General features: G+C 31.7%; 2 protein-coding genes across 2 annotated transcripts; both read right to left on the reverse strand.

The window, feature by feature from the left end:
* Positions 1–303: 303 nt before the first annotated feature.
* LOC124950077 (putative uncharacterized protein DDB_G0282133) lies at positions 304–5090 on the reverse strand. Its single transcript, XM_047496239.1, has 6 exons — positions 4939–5090; positions 4696–4781; positions 3777–3919; positions 3303–3521; positions 2472–2745; positions 304–1702 (listed from the first exon to the last, which is right to left on the reverse strand). The coding sequence occupies exons 1-6, from the start codon at positions 5088–5090 to the stop codon at positions 405–407; spliced, it is 2172 nt and encodes a 723-aa protein (XP_047352195.1). The 3' UTR covers positions 304–404.
* Positions 5091–5123: 33 nt separating this feature from the next.
* On the reverse strand, positions 5124–8598 carry LOC124956987 (protein BFR2-like). Its single transcript, XM_047513535.1, has 6 exons — positions 8041–8598; positions 6181–7950; positions 5747–5825; positions 5420–5641; positions 5193–5335; positions 5124–5129 (listed from the first exon to the last, which is right to left on the reverse strand). The coding sequence occupies exons 1-6, from the start codon at positions 8152–8154 to the stop codon at positions 5124–5126; spliced, it is 2334 nt and encodes a 777-aa protein (XP_047369491.1). The 5' UTR covers positions 8155–8598.
* Positions 8599–17555: the final 8957 nt, after the last annotated feature.

Below are 17555 nucleotides of genomic sequence, written 5' to 3' on the forward strand. Positions count from 1 at the left end.
TCGATATGAGTGTGGACAAAAAAAAGAAAAAAACCAAAAAACACAAAGCAAAGAAAGGAGAAGCAGCAAAAGAAAAAAAGCCAAGAGAAAAAAAAAGAAAAATAAACTGTACGTAACAGGAGGCCCGTCTTTTTTGGTACTACCCAAAATTTTGTCGTCCGCTTTTATTGTTAAATTTGTTGTTGTAATTCGATGAAAAGAAAAAAAAATTTCCAAATGTCTTTGTATCACGAAGGATATATATATATATATATATATATATATATATATATTTATTGTTTAAGCAAAAAAAAACCAATGATCACACAAATTAAACTTAATAAGAGAATTAATTGATTAAAGCAAAAGGAGAAAAAAGCAAAGCGAAACAAGAAAATAGAGAAAAAAAAAACCGCGAAAATTGTTCACATTTCTTCAAAATTCTTTTTATCCTCGAGCTCGAATAAATTCGTCGATTGTTCTGTAATATCTTCGATCAATGCCCTTTTATCATTCGAATTTTCATCAGTTCGATCGTCAGATCGTACGAGTTCCTTATCGTTCTTTTCGTTCTTTAAAAAATCCGGTATTATGGCGTACTTTTGTTTACTTTGCAATTCCTCATAATGTTCGCAAAATTCTTTGTAAAGATTCGCATGATCGTACCTTCTTTCATCGTTCTCGGATCTTTTAACGAGATCGGCAATAGCACATAAATCAGATTTTGGAATATCACCTGAAACATCTCTGTAATGCGATCGTATTCTCGTGTCAACGTTCATGCCAATATTTTTATCAAACGGAGATTTTGTTTTATAAAAATCCTCGAAAGCTTCAGTGAAAACTGATCTTGGATTAGAAAGGGAATCATTGTACCAAGAATTCCAACGTTTTTTACGATTATTATCGTCTTGTTCATTATCGTTAATCAATTTATCGATACATTCTTCGAGCAATGGTGATTTCTTTTGTATAAATGTCTTAGCCTGTTTCATCAAATGTTCCTTACATTTTACGGCCAAAGAAACGTTAGATTTTTCTAACGTTAAATCTTTATCTTCGATCGTAATAATTTTATCATTTTCCGTAGAAATTAATTTCATACAATTAGTATTTTTATTCTTCTCATCTCTCATTTCGTCGGACGATTTCGTTGTATCGGTATTTAATAAGATTTTAGGTGAAACTTTTAAAGACAATAAATCATATACACTCTCGGATCCTGACGAATCATTTTTATTATTATCATTTTTATTATCATTTTTATTATCATTATTCCGATCTTTATCGATATTTAATTCAACAATATCTCGATTTTCGTCTATCAAGTTAATTAATTCATTCGATAACGTCTCTTTCACTTTTGTATTACTATTTTCGTCGATAGAACATCCTTCGAATATTTCTTTATTAGAATTATTCTCGTTATCAGACTGATGTTGTACACTTACGGATGAATTATCGTTGTTTTTATTAATATTATCGTCTTTCCAAAAACCTTCGACGTTTCCATTTTTGATTACGATATTGTTTTCCTCGACGAATTTATCGACGTTAGTGCAAAAATCTTTCATACCTTGACGAATACTACTTAATTTTTCTGTCAATGGATTCTTATTATTTTTTCTTTGATAATTTCCTACGTTGGAATATTTTGAAACATCGTAGGATGCGTTAAAAGCAGCAGCGTCATCAGGTAACGTGTTTCGAATATTTTCATTTTCTAAAATAACAATATCATATTAAATACATAAAATATGAAATATGGTAATAATAATATTGCGAATATTTGTTCAAATAATAATTAATATTATTGTAAAAAAAAAAAAAAAAAAAAAGAAAATTAAACAAAACAATTTTACACTATTCGCGAATAATTTATACGCTGTTATTTATTAATATTAGTATTTTGAAACATTTCCAATCAATATTTTAAATAAATGGTCAATACTTATAATAAAATATGATAACATATATAATTGAAGACAAAAAAAAAATCACTGCGAATATTTATAAATATAATAATTCGTCAATATTTTATATAAATAGGTGATCAATATTAATAATAAATCCGAATCCAATCACAATACATAATTATTTATATCGATCGGTAATATATAATCATTTATCAATATTTTATTATAAATACTGACCGAAAATATTTCCATATATTCAAAAATTTATTATACAAAATATTTATCGAATACTGATGAGAATACTGATTCAATTAAGCGATAATAATAATTATATATTGATGAAAAAAAAAAAAAAAAAAAGAAAAAACGAGATATTTTGAAAGAAATGTGTAACAAGATGCATACATATGTAGAATATAAAATAGAAAGAAACAAATAGATTGTTCAAATATATAAATGAGGCGTAATAAAAATTCATTTATATATATATAAAAAAAAAAAAAAAAAAGAATGAAAAGAAAAAGAAAAATATGTGGCATTGGCATAAAACAACCACAGTTCGTTAATTAAACTTACCATTATTATCGAGTTTAGGTTCCTTTTTGTCGGATATACAAGGCTGTTGCTCCTCGTTCGTTTTATCCACCGTTGTTTTTAGAATAATTTTCGCATAATCCGTGACCTCTCTACCCAAAGCGTAACCACCTAAAGGATCCTCAAGACTTTTACGTTCATTCAAAACTTGTTTGCCTAATCTTTTTTTCTCAGCATCACCGGCAACGTAATCCTTCGATCGTAAAGTTTCTTCCTCCTCACAATTCATTTCTCGATTCTGATCTTTGTCGTTGATCTTCGATGTGAATATTTGAAGAAGGAAAAAAAAAGAAAAATAAAAAAAATAAATATCGTTTCAAATGAAAATATACAGATAGGATTAAAAATTTCCGAACGATCTTACAAATCAATTTATTTCTTTTTTCGAGAATTCTCAGATCAATTTTTTATTTTTGTTTCGTTTTTCTTTTTTCTTTTTTTTTTTTTCTCTCTCTCTGTTTTCTTTTTTCTTTTTCTCAACGATAGTAAAAAAAAGTTCGTAAGTTTTTGCGGCTTTACAATTTGCAATCCAAGAAAAAAAGAAGAAAAAGGAAAGGAAGGAAAAATCCCCCACCCCTCCTCCCTCCACCCTCCCCCCCCTTAAAAAAAAGAAGAAGAAAAGAAAAGAAAAGTTAGCCTGAAAAGGAGTCAATTAGTTCATTTAAAATCTCTTCGGGCGGGGAGGGAGAATTTCCCCCCGCGTCTTTGTCATAGTGACATTTGTTTTGGATTGGTCGAAGATAGAAGAAGAAGAAAAAGAAAAAAAAAAAAGAGAAGTTAAACAAGAAGAAGGAAGAAGAAGTCAAAAATTACCCGAGTAGTTTTCCAGGGTACGATGAGATTACGTTGTGCATTTTTCTCTTCCTCCGCCAATGGCCTGTTTCCGTCACTTTCCTCGATTACTTTTTGTCGGCCGTTTTTATTTTCTTCGTCGTTTTCCAGCTCGGCATCGGAATAAGTGGGGGAAGATGAGGACGAAGACGAAGACGAAGATGATGAGACGCTCAACTTTTTCTTCCCTTCCAGCTTAAGCTTCGTCAGAGAGAAAGAGAGAGAGAGAGAGAGAGTGTGAGAGAGAACGAGTGAGAACGAGTGAGTGAGTAAGAGAGAGAGAGAGAGGGGGAGAGAGAGAGAGAGAGGGAGAGTGAACAGGGCAGAGCAACAGGGCATACAGGCAACAAGATTCACGCAACGTGAATGATCAATAGTCCGCGATGTGTGGACCGCGAAGATGATCTTATTCGAAGCACGAATTCTGTATCAGACCTTGACGAAACTAGTTCTTACCAGTTCCTTGCTCGTACACATCGGCGACTTCTCCCTGTCGACTTCTTCGTCGTCCTGTTGATTCGTTTTCTTCTTATTAGTTATCTCCGCTTCCCTTTCGGGCCTACCGACCGGTTTGCGAAGCTTTCTTTTGTTTATCAACTCTTTCGAGGGCGGATCGTGTGCATGTTGAGAGGTAAACAAAGATCGATGCAAGTTAAATGAGTGAAAGCAGTTGGACAACTTATCGTCATTAAATGGGAAATAATTTTCTTTCTTTCTTTCTTTCTTTTCTTTTCTTTTCGTTTCTTTTTTTTTTCTTTTTTTGTTTTTTTTTTTTTTTTTTTTTCCTTTCTTTTATCCCTTCCAAACGTTTTTACGATTTTCATGAGCGAAGAAATTTGATCCGATCAAATGATGAAAAGTATGCAAAATAATGAGAACATAATATAGTATATGTTTTCTTTTTTTCTTTTCTTTTTTTTTTTTTCCTTTTTCCTTTTCTTTTTCCTTTTCTTTCCCCTCTCTTTCTTTTTGCAATAAAACGATAATAAACTGAGTATGCAAAACGATGGCTAAAAAAAATATATATGTATATGCTGGAAATATTTTCTTATAATATCTTGCTATTGTGTATGTCATATATTTATATATATATATATATATATATATATATATATATATATATATATATATTTTTTATTTTCTCTTTTTAAAGTAAAATGACAATAAAATTAAGCATATATATATATATATATATATTTTTTTTTTTTTTTTATAATAAAATGATATAAAAAAAAAAGGGTATGAAAAATGATCAATCTATTCTAATTATAATCCATAGTACCTATTTATTAGGCATCTTCACTTATATAACCTATACTTATTTATAAAGCATTATAATATTTCTAATACCTTATTTTTATTTTCTAATACCAACCCATAACACTATCGTTGATCTTCTTCTGTTCTGCCTCAATCCATCGTTGTCTCTCCGCTGCCTCTTCTTTCGGACCACCTCGCATCCTAACAAAAAAAAAAAAAAAAAAAAAAAAAAAAAAAAAAAAAAAAAAAAAAAAAAAAAAAAAAAAAAAAAAAAAAAAAAAAAAAAAAAAAAAAAAACAAATATTATAAATACTCTCCAGTCTAGAATTTGGTCATCTATCATTTGTTCTAATTTTACCATGCTTCGGCACAAGCACGATCTCGTGGAAAGACCGGCCTGTCGTCCAGATAATGAAGATTCTTACACTTTAAAATCATCGTCTTTCGATACATTTTGATATTCTTTAAGACAGGATTACCGGTCAAAGTAATTACTCTTAAAGATTTCATATCACCGAGAATCTGAAATAAATCCTTTGAACGTTATACCTAAATATTTGATTGAAAATGAAAAATTAATTGTTCATATCGAATGTAATCCAATCGACTTACGTCGACGATATCGAATGTATCTATTCGATTATGAGATATATCCAAAATTGATAAATATTCCAATAATCGGAGATGCTCGATGTCAGTACTACTTTGTAAATAATTATAAGACAAATTCAACGTATTTAAGAACTTCAGACTGTCTGAAAATATTGTGTAAGTATTTAAAAAAAAAAAAAAAAAAAATAACATTATCGATATGAATAATGAGAGAGTTTATGAATTACCAAGATTTTCAATTTTTGTTATCATATTATAGGACAAGTTCAATGTGTCCAACTTCGTCAGGTATTCCAAATTTTCAATTTTACTGATTATATTGTGATGAAGATACAGACATCTAAGTTCACTTTGATTCTCTAAATTTGCAATTTCACGAATCCCGTTGTTCTCCAACCAAAGTGTCTTCAAACCCGTGTACTTTTCCAGATTTTCGATAAACGAGAAGCCTTGCTTTCGAATAAATAATTAGAAAAGAAAAAAAGAAACCAAAAAAAAAAAAAAAAAAAAAAAAAAAAAAAAAACAAATTCAAGTTTATCCTCATTACATTTACCTTTGTAATGTAGATATAAGACGTCGTTCAACCAAGGAGTCTGATAAAGCTTATGTTCTTTACAATGTTTCTTGATAAACTGCTCCGTCATTCTAGTAATTATTAATTTGATATATCGAATGGGAACAAAAAATAATGATCCATCGTTATGGTATAACAATTACTTTTTACCTTACGCCATGCTTTTTTTCATCATAATCATAAACTTTGCCTTTGATGTATGGCCTGTTCTCTTTTTCCTTTAAATAAGCGAAAAGTGATTCGTTGGAATCAACTTTATCAATGGTTTTATCATCCGTTGGACCTTGTAAATTTTCATTTGACGATGATAAATCATCGATAATTTCCATTTGAACAATGTCTTCCGATATTTTATTATATGTTACATTTGTTTTTATAATGTCATCGTTGTTATCGATATCATTTTGATTTGCATCTATCGATTCTTCTTTATATTCATGATTTACGGTCGTTACCTTAACTATATCAGTTTCATGATTTTCGTCATAATCGGTGCTAGTATCTTCCTTTTTAATCATTAACGTGATATCGTTATCGGGATAATCGACGTTTGATTTCGATGTATCACTCGATACATCTATCGAAGCTTTCTCATTAATCATAGAATCTAATTTACAATTGATAATGTTATCAATCAAATTTTCATTAATAAATTCGATCAATGATTTTTCGTCACTTTCATTCACAATTATTTTCTCTATTTCGATTGGAATTGTTTTATCCAAAACAATCTTTTCATCTACCTTTACAGGTACAAGATTCACATTATGAGATACAGTATCCCCTTCATTTAAAATTTCCGAACTTTCGGGCAGCCTTTTTTTCAGGTCTATCATCCTATCTTTAAAATCTTTCTCCATTACTTTTATCCTATAATTTTCCGTAACTTCGTTTTTCGTCAAAGGCATCTCGATGAACGGCGATACCGATCTTTGATTTTCAACGATATTCTCTTCTAATTCGTCTACGTCCAATTTCGTATTTACGTCGATCAATTCGTTATCTTCAATTTCGGCAATTGCCTTTTGTTCAGTCAACAATTCTTCGAAACGATTAAATTCAATGGCTAAATCTTTCAATGACTCGTTTTTCAAATTCTCTATCTTCATTTTTTGTTCATTGATTTTTTTCAAAATTTCATTAACCTCCACCTCGGATTTGTAACGTGTAGAATCTAATAATTTAGCCAATTTTTTAGCATGAATTTCTTTCATGTCTACTACAATATTATCATTTGTTAATTCAACGAATTTTTCTTCCCTTTCTTCAATATTAGATTCGTTTATGTCCAAAGCATCGAAATACTCCAATAATTCTTCCTGTTCGTTCTTTGTATTTTCCTCGTCGACACGTTCGATCGATAAATCTGAAAAGAAATCTTTTTCGATCTTTTCCGTGAACTTATCGCTACCGGAAGAACCTTTCCCTTCCATATTCATTATGTTTATAACGTCTTTCGTGTTGAGGTAGTACAGCATATCTTCGAAACGTAATTCGTTAGAATTTTCAAAAAGTATCGAGGCCAGTTTGTCCAATCGTTTTCCAACTTCTACGAGATCGTTTTGTCCTTTCAAATTGTCTCCTTTCTCTTCCTGTTCCTCTTCCTGTTTCTCTTCCTCTTCCTCTTCCTCTTCCTGTTCCTCTTCCTCCATAATTATTTTATCCAATTCCGAATCAAACGAAAAATCTATCGACGTTTTTTCTTCGTTGACCTCTAAAACGTCCAAAGATTTTTCCAATTCCCCGAAATCTATACTGGCACAACTGTCATCTTTCAAATGATCGTTCGAACGATTCTCAAAACTTTCTCGACGATTAAATACGTTCGAGTCATTTTCTTGTAAAAGTACGTCGTTTGAAATGTCACCGATTAAAATAGGATCATTCGTGGAATGATTTATCTCAAAGATCCTCGAACCGTCCAAAATCATTTTTCTTTGATCATCAACATTTTCACGTGCTGTCAGAGAATTTGACGTGTCCTCGATGATTCCTTCTTGATTGATGACCGTTTGAACGTCCGATCCACTGTCATAGAAAACCAATGTATATTCTTCCGAATCACTATCGTTCTCGCTTTCGTCCGTCATAATTTTTTTCTTAGATTCACTTTCGATCAAATTAGGTATCAGATAGTTCTTCGATTCGTTCGTATCAATACGATTTTCTTCGTCTCCAATGATCTAAATTAATACAATAATTAACGATAAAGAAATATATCGATAATAATTCAACGAACTAATCGTATTTATTATTTTAAACATTTTTCATACCTTGTCGTCCTTTAATACCAACATCGTTTCATCTTTCTCTACATTTTTTAATTCGTCCTCGACAATCCTCGAACTTTCACGATCTTCAATTCCAATCCTTTCTGAATTACTCATGACTCTGATTTATTCTTCAATCAAAATATTCAAAGAAATGAAAAGGAGTCAACGTGCACAGATTAAATGGAAAAAGAGATAGAGAGAAAGGGGAGAGGGAAGGAAGGGTGGGAGTGAATTACGGGGGGAGAGAGAGAGAGAGAGAGGAAGAGAGAGAAGGGAAAAAAGAGAGAGAAAGACGTAAAGAGGAATTTATTCCAAGTGTGTCGATATGACAACGCACCAACGTTCTGCATAAACGTTCAGAATAAACGTGGTCATAGAAACAGATGTTTGCCACTTGTTTGATCGATTGCCACGATTTGAATTTCTCACGTTTTAAATTTCTCCTCGTCGATTATTCTACTACCGTATTAAAAAAAAAACATTGTATTTTCATTTGCGTGTGTGATGGAATAAAGAGTACAAGAAAAGAAAAAAAGAGAGAGAGAGAGAGAGAGAGAGAGAGAGAGAGAGGAAAAAAAAAAGAAAAAATACAAGAAAAATAAGTATTCCTTTTTTCTTGATACAACGTCTGCACCACAAGTCGGAAAAAGGTGGAAATCGTTGCACGTATTCTCCATAAAACGTTTGCGCATGTATGTTCAAGAGAGATAGAAAGAGAGAGAGAGAGAGAGAGAGAGACGAATTTACTTGATGCATTTACACCTGTTTAACTTTGACACTGTTTATAGGCTATATCTTGTTTGATATCTATTCTAGCGAATATATACGTCGAGTTTCCTTTGTTCGACTTGACCGTCTGGATGCTCCCTTCTCCCCCTCCCCCACCCCCCTGCCCCAGCCCCTGCCCTGCCCCCCTACCCCTTTGGTTCACATCGCTTGTTTTTCCTCTCGACTCGCGATCCTCGTCGTCTCGAGCGCAGCCACTGTCCAGGCCATCTTTGGATTGTGAATGATTCGCGAATGAATGCTATCAACATAATCTTCTTGGAAAAGATACGAAGTAACGTCGACGATTCGCAAATGTCGCGACGAATCCGATCGAAACAGGAAATCGTTGTACTTCTTCAAAGCTACGATTACCAACCCGATCTAACAGAATCTTTTTTCTTTTTTCTTTTCTCTTTTTTTTTTTTATATTTCTTTTTCCTTTTTTTTTTTTTTTTACTCCCCTCTATTCCCTAATCCTCCTCTACTACTTCTTCATCTTATTTCTTCTCTACTTCATACTCTTCTCTGCGTCTTTTTTGTCTTTTCCCCGTCTATTTTCCTAGTCATGAAATTCTGTTTTTCCACTGTTTGTCGATTCGATCGATCGATAGTTCGATAAACTCTCCTACGAAGTTTTTTTTTTTTTATTCCATTTTCTTTCCTTCTCATTTCTTTACTCTCCCGGCTTTTTCTTTTTTCCTTTCATTTTCATTTCATTCCTTTTCCCTTCTCTTCTCTTTATTTTTTTCTTTCCTTCTTCTCTCATTCCTATTTTCCATCCATCCCGCCCATTTCTTTTCTCCCTCCTTTTCTTTTTTTTTTTTTTTGTTTTTTTTCTTTCTTCCTTTTCCCTTTTTATTCACCTTCTACGATATCTGCTTTCTATTTCTTTCTTTTCTTTTTCTTCTTCTTCTTCTTCTTTTTTTTCCTTTTTTCTTCTTCTATTTTTTCCTTTTTTCTTTTTTTTTTTTTTTTATCTTTTTTTCTCTCTCTGTCGTAGACGACGACCTTTTTGTTCTTCGCGTTATATCTATAGTCTTCTCGCTCGGTTTGCTTGTCCGTCGAGTCTGAATATAATCGATCTGTACTACTGCTATTTCGAAACACAGATTCTCTCTCTCTCTCTTTCCCTCCCCCCGCCCCTCTCTCTCTCTCTCTCTCTCGTTATGTATATTTATATGTAAATTGTGAATTTTCTTTAAAGAGAAAATATAAAAAAAAGAGTGGTATATATATATATATATATATATATATATATATATATATATACTTCTCATTTATTTTTAAATATGTTGAATTTTTTAAGGATTTATTTAATCGCTCGAAAATATTTCAATATTTTTACGATAAAAGGTTTATCCTTTTATTCTATTTTATTTTATTATTTTTTAATTTTTTATTTATTTCTTTTTCTTCTCCTTATATATACATACATACATATATATATATATATATATATATCTTTTTTTTTTGATATTTCACTATGACTAATAGATATTATGGCATTCGAATTCCGTGATATCAACTCGGTTGACACGATATCGTATTTAAGCTGGGCTGTTAATATGCGCATACATTTCCTCAAAACGTCATACGTGTGCTGATGTAGGAAGAGAAGAAAGCTTACACGGAAGTACACGCGTTAGTGACGATACGTAATATAATACATTAGTTTCCAATGACAGGCTTCAAATATCTAACATTATTTTTTATACGTAGACTATCTCTCTCTCTCTCTCTCTCTCGTCGCTTACTCACTCTAATAACGTGTTCATTTGATATGAGAAGGTATCGAATTTTGATACCTTCTTTTGTTTATACCATTTTTCTTTTCGACAATCTCTTCACTTCGAATCTTAAATTTTTCTTTTTCTTTTTCCTTTTCTTTTCTTTTTTATCTCATCTTCTTTCCAAAAAAAAAATCGTCTCTTCTCTTAGAGGAAAAAGAGAACGAAAAAAAAAAAAAAGAAAAAAAGAAGAAGAAATATGACAAAAAAAGAAAGGAAAAAGAAAAATATAAATAAAAAGCTAGAACTTCGTTCGTGCGATTTTAAAAAACGAGAATTCCAACGAGAGAATCCGGTATTTTCGTTTCTCTTTAAACGATCGATATCTTTCACGAATCGATCAAATTTCACGATACCCTAGGACTTTAAACGCTTTAACGGGGACTTTAATTCATCGCGAGACGATCGTCTTGCCCTTGACCGCAGAATCGAATTGGCTATCACCAATGTATCGAGAATCGATCGATCGATCGATCCTCCTTTTTCTCCTCTTCTTCTTGAATATTTTACTACGATAGTGGGAGTCCATGAATAAGCCCTTTTCATATTTATTTAGATTTTTACATTTCGTGGGATTATTCTGAAATAACTAATTCATTGATTATAAAACATGATCGACTTCAATTAGGTTGAGAGAGAGAGAGAGAGAGAGAGAGAGAGAGAGAGAGAGTTCGGCATGATGACAATTAAAATAAAAATTTACTCGATAATAATAACAATAATAACAATAACAACGATAATAAATAAATAAATAAATAAATAAATAATTTCTTTCTTTAAATCGTATAGATAAATGAGTATCGATAAAGATAATCAATTAGATGATCTTTACGTTTAGATGATCGAACAAATAAGATCGATATAAGATCGTGGGATAAGTGAGAGAGGAAAAAAGGGAAAAAAAGAGAAAAAAAAGAAAGAAAAAAAAAAAAGAAGAAGAAGAAGAAGAAAAAGAAAAAAGAGATTCGGCAAAGGCGAAGATTTTTTTTATACGATAACGTGACTCGGCTCGCGCGACGTCTCGCGACCGTGACCTCGAGAATCTCAGATCGAGAACCGAGCCTATAACCAGGATCAAGAAACGATCGAGATGTACTATTGGAACGGGGAATGCTAGTAGCATTTTCTATAAGATCGTGTTCTTCTTCACAGTAGTCGGGCTCATCGGTGGATCACGATGGATCACCATTCGAATGTATTATGTAATTGATGTCGATATTCGATCGATCGATCCATCGATCTTTCTCTAACTTCTTCTCACACTCTCTTTCTCTCTCTCTCTCTCTCTCTCTCTCTCCCTCATCTTTTTATCTTTCTTGTTTAGGTATCGATTAAGTCGGGTTGACTTGATTTTGTAAAGCAAAATAGCCGTGGGTGGCCATCTCCTTCTTCAAGATTATACCTTGAGGGTGGCGCGGAGGCGGAATCCTATTTGAATATGCTTTGAATCGGCGATCGAGTCTGCTTCTTATGTTCGTGTCTTTTTTTTTGCCTCTTCTTCCCTTTGTCCATTTTTTTTTCTCTCCTCTTCTCCCTCTTTGTCTCTTCATCTATATATTTATGTTATATATATTATATAAAATGTATATATATCTGATAAGATATTTAATATATATATATATATATATCTTATCTTTATTATCAATATCACTATAATGATCTACATGCATTTTTGTATGTATCTATTTATGATCTATGACGTATACACATATCATACATCATAAATCAATATACACACACACATGCATAATATTATATATATGTATATATATATATGTATATGTGTATGTGTATGTAAGTATATATGTATACTTTTATATCTACTGACATTCTTCTATTTTTATCATCAATATCTCTTTAATGATCTATATTTTTTATACATATTATGAATCTATTTATGATGTGATATATATATGTATATATATATATATATATATATATATATATAAATATAAATATATATTTCATATCTTTATTAACTATTTATATCAATCTACTTATTTAATATCTGATATTATATCTAACACTTGCATTTTTCTTTCTTATATTATTCTGTAATTATTAATTTTATTATTACTACAATATTTGTTATCTCATATATATATATATATATATATATATATATATATATTTCTTCTTTATTATCTAATAATTTATTGTCTCTTACTTCTCTACTGTGAACTTGTCGAAATTCATTATGGAGATAAATTATAATTTTCTCTCTCTTTCTTTTTTCATTCTACACGTCACGTATTTTAAACGCGTTGACCGTCGGCAAATTTTTAGCAATGGAAAGAAGATCCGCTTGTAGAGAGAAAGAGAGAGAGAGAGAGAGAGAGAGAGAGAGAGAGAGAGAAAAGAAAAGAAAAAGAGACTTATCTGAGAAGCTCGCGTCAAAAAATACATAATTCCGTAATCTTGACAATGAGAAATCATACGAATATAAATTTAAAGACTCTATTTAATTCTAATCAAAAATAAATACCATAAATAATGAAATCTCTCTCTCTCTCTCTCTCTCTCTCTCTCTTGCTCTCTGTCTGTCTTTATCTTTAAACAGAATTAATATTAGTAGGACTAGCGAATAGTAGTTTTTTTTTTTTTATTTTTTTTTTTTTCTTCTAATACACCATGAAAAGATGAAGATTATTCGTTGTTAACTGATCGGCGTAAAATTCATATCTAATTAATATTCGTCCCATAAGTTAAAGATATATGTATGGAGATAAAGAAAAAAAAAATTTTTTCTGTTCTCCCTTAAATTTTCCACTCGTATTATTGTTCATATATTTTCACTGATTTAAAAGAGATATGTACAACTGTAAATTGCATCGGTTGTGTTTAGATTTTCCATAAATTTGAATAACATTGTCACTTCCTGCGCGTTATCATATTAGGCGTAGATGAGAACAATAAGAGAGAGAGAGAGAGAGAGAGAGAGAGAGAGAGAGAGATGATAGTTTCTATCTATCTATTTATCTATCTATCTCTCTCCCTCTCTCTCTCTCTCTGTATGTTATTTAGACGCCACTCGTATGTGACCTCGCCCTTAGAGGGAAAGATTCTGCATTAGATTGAATCGAATTGAGAATAATATTACTGTCTGCTTCGTCGTGTCTATCGATTTTCTTTCTGTCTTTTTCTCTACCTGTTTACTCTCAACAGTATTTTAATTTCTTTTCTCTACTTTACCGAAATCCATCTCCGTCTTCTCTTTCGGTTCTTCTACAGCTTAACTGACGTTCCACCTGTTGTCAAGTATCTCTAAAGATCATAAATATCGTACATCGTAGGGGTTTCAAAAACAAAAAAAAAAAAAAAAAAAAAAAAAAGGAAAAAAAAGAAAAGAAGAAAAAAACATCAAATCAGGCCAAGTTATTCCTTTTTTCTTTCTTCTTTTTTTTTTCTTTTCCTTTCTTTTTTTTTTTTTTTTTTTTTTTTTTTTTTCCTTACTATAATATTATACAACGAAACTCGTGTTTCGTTGATTTCCAAGAAATAATGAAAAAACAACGTTGCTGATTCTTTGAAAAGGGAGAAAAGTACCGTTACATATATATATATATATATATATATATATATATATATATATATATATATATAAAGAGATTGAAAAGCCAGTGACAATATTATTCGGATCGTTTGATAAATTTTTTGCGTAATCGAATCTACCCCTTTTCCTCAGTTCTATCTCCCCCGTCCACGTTTTTCTTTCTGTTTTTTATATTCTTTTTTTTTTTTAATTTTTTCTTTTTTTTTTTTCTTTTTAGATACAACAAAAGTTTTAACAAAAAGATTTCGTAACGGCAATTCGTAAAAAGAAAGAGAAAAAATTCTTTACGAAATATTTCATTTGGATAATAAATGTATCGACATACATATGTATATATATATATATATATATATATATATATATATATTAAAATTTTCTTCTCGTTAATATGTAATTCATGTTAGTTTTAACCTGTAAAAAGAAAGGGAAGAATTTTTCTCCCTTACGATGAAATACATGCATATATTAGAAATAATATAATAATAGGAATATAGAGGCAGGAAGCTACGAATAAATTAATAAATCAAAACTTATGTAAACGTTTTCTAAATGGTTAAAAATGTAGGAATAATGTAATTTATTTATTATATTATCAGGTAGACAAATTAAATTTTCATGACGGGTTAACTCCTTGTAAGTATTCCTCGATTATCGAAGGTCAAAGTAATAAAATCTAAGGAAAGAGAGAAAAAGACAGAGAGAGAGAGAGAGAGAGAGAGAGAGAGAGAGAGAGAGAGTAGCCATCTTTCGGTAGGTTCACGTTCAAGGTCGAGGATAAATAAAGGTATCGTCCAGTCACGATAGCAAAGTAGACGTTCTAACGTTCGTCCTAACGCTCGTCCATCTAACATTTAACATTTAACATTTAAACTTAGATATAATAAAACGAATCGCCGATAATAATATAAAATCGACGAATAAGGAAGAAAAAGAAAGAAAGAAAGAAAGAAAGAAAGAAAGAAAGAAAAAAAAAATGGAAAAAGTATATTAGCATAAACGTCGGAGAGAATTCGCGCTACTTTTTCTTCGTCCGTATACACGATTCTAACGTCAGGCCAATGTCTACCTTTCTCACCCCTCCTACCCTCCCTCACTTCCCTTCGACCACCGAACGCCCCCTTCCCCCTCACCACCACCCCGCCGTCCAGTTTAGATCGATCACTTTCTAACGATAAACTCTCTTCAAGGATCTTTTTTTGCTTTTTTTTCTCTCTCTCTCTCTCTCTCTTTTTTTTTCTTTTTCTTTTTCTTCCTCGACACTTTTTTCTTTTCTTTTCTTTTCTTTTCTTTTCTTTTCCCCTTCCCACCTCTTTTTCTCACGGATGACAAATTATCTCGTACAATTACGAAACGCCACTTAGTACGTGCGATTTTCATTTTAATGTTAATATTAAGGAATGGAATGGAATGGAATGGAAAGGAAAGGATGCGTGTTCTTCGAGGAATTTTTAGAGACTGTCCGCCGTTCGTATACGCGGCGTCCTATCAAGGGCCGAGACCGAAGTAAAATTTTGGATACACCTGTACGCGCGGAGTAAGGCCAACTACTTTTTTGCCTTCGCGGTGGCTTCATCAACTCTATTGGACTCATCGGCAAGCTTCGTTTGAATTTATATATCAGGCAAGTCGATTCGTTAGCGATATATGAAAAATTTATCATCCCCGTCCCTTTTTGTTTCTCTTCTCTATTCTTTTCTTTTCTTTACTGGTTTTCTTCCTTTTTTTTTTCTTTTTTTTTTTTTGAATTTCTTCTTCTTCTTCTTCTTCTTCTTCTTCTTCTTCTTCTTCTCCTTTTTCTAACTCTCGATATTTGATTAATTTTCTCGATCGTTGGTCATCATTCTTAGACGATCATGACGATTATTATGACGACGACAACGAAGAGCAAAGAAGAAGAAAGAAAGAAAGAAAGAAAGAAAGGAGAAATAAGGAGGAGAATGGAACGATCGAGAAATTGTTTCGAAAGTTTCGAAATCGATAAGTAAGTTCGAAAAGTAAAATCCGTGTCAGGAAATTCCTGAAATCTCACGTTTGTTTATCTCGAATGTTTTTGATGTTTTGACTGGGATAGCGGATCCTATGTAAATAAAGAAGGAATTAAATGGCACGCGGTTCGTGGAACGAATCAAAATCTGTCGCAATCCATGCGTGTCCTGCATGTACGACGAACAAGCCTCAGAGAAACAAAAGGAAAGTACCGCTATTCTTCCGCGCGATCCTTATCACATTCGGCTACTTTTGTATTCCGTATCTTTTCTTCCTCTTCTTCTTCTTCTTCCTCCTTTTCTTTCTTTTCTCTCTCTCTCTCTCTCTCTCTCTCTTTCTCTCTCTCTCTCTCTCTCTGTCTCTCTCTCTGTCTCTGTCTCTTTCTACCTATATCTGTCATTTATTTCTAATAACATTTTATATCCGAACAAATCTTCTCTATATAGAATATATCATAAATATATTTTTTCATATCGAAGAAAAAAAGAAAAAAAGAAAAAAAAAAAAAGGACAAGGAAAGAAAGATTTATCGTCAACTTTTAATTACTTCACAATTATATTCGATCGTGCCAAAAAAAAAAAAAAAAAGAAAAAATAAAAAGATCGATATTGTCGATCCATTTCGTAAAAATCGATCTAGATCCTTATATCTCGATAATCTAGTTTTAGTTATATCGTAAGATTTTTTTGTCCTGAAAATTTTACAATCACCATAAGATAAGACGTTTCATCGTGCGATAAAGCAGACGCCTAATGTCTATCCATTTGGTATAATACGGCGTTCATTACGCCATTGATGACATAATATTGTTCTCGTTTCTTCTCGACGACGATTGATTATATTGACAGAGTCACCCGTTGTCACCTCGAACGCACATCGACAATACGATCGTCCTACTTTTACATAAGTGGATATAAATCTTACGAACGGTCTCTTTACAATCGAGGAAACGATTAATTATCTCGAACATACATAAGAATCTAATTATATTGGTCATTTAACAATATGATTTGACGTTTGATAAAAAGAGAAAAAGAAGAAGAAGAAGGATAAGGAAAGAGAGAAATGATTATAATGGAGGAAAGAGAGAGAGAGAGAGAGAGAGAGAAAGAGAAGAAGAAGAAGAAGAAGAAAAGAGAGCGAAAAAAGAAAAAAAGAATTGATAGGTCAAGCGAAAAAAGAAAGGCGAAATGCGTGTCTCGAATCAGCTGATGCGAAGTCGAAAGGAGCAGCAGCACGTGTAAGGTCGGACCACGTGTTCGCCCTCGTACGGATCTACGTATCGGTATGTATCGGTATCTACTAGCTACTACGCACTCAACGAAAACGACGTAGTATATATATATATATATATATATATATATATATATGTATATATATATATATATATATATAGCTAAGTCTTACGCGTAGCGCGCGT

Source organism: Vespa velutina, chromosome 1 (genome assembly GCF_912470025.1).
Source record: "Vespa velutina chromosome 1, iVesVel2.1, whole genome shotgun sequence".
NCBI lineage: Eukaryota > Metazoa > Arthropoda > Insecta > Hymenoptera > Vespidae > Vespa > Vespa velutina.

Coding starts and splice junctions, on each gene's coding strand:
- LOC124950077 (XM_047496239.1), bottom strand. CDS start 5,090: ATGAAATCTTTAAGAGTAATTACTTTGACCGGTAATCCTGTCTTAAAG. Junction 4,782..4,938: donor CGTGCTTGTGCCGAAGCATG/GTAAAATTAGAA, acceptor TTTTTTTGTTAG/GATGCGAGGTGGTCCGAAAG. Junction 1,703..2,471: donor ACCTAAACTCGATAATAATG/GTAAGTTTAATT, acceptor TTGTTATTTTAG/AAAATGAAAATATTCGAAAC.
- LOC124956987 (XM_047513535.1), bottom strand. CDS start 8,154: ATGAGTAATTCAGAAAGGATTGGAATTGAAGATCGTGAAAGTTCGAGG. Junction 7,951..8,040: donor TGGTATTAAAGGACGACAAG/GTATGAAAAATG, acceptor GTATTAATTTAG/ATCATTGGAGACGAAGAAAA. Junction 5,336..5,419: donor AACAAAAATTGAAAATCTTG/GTAATTCATAAA, acceptor CAATATTTTCAG/ACAGTCTGAAGTTCTTAAAT.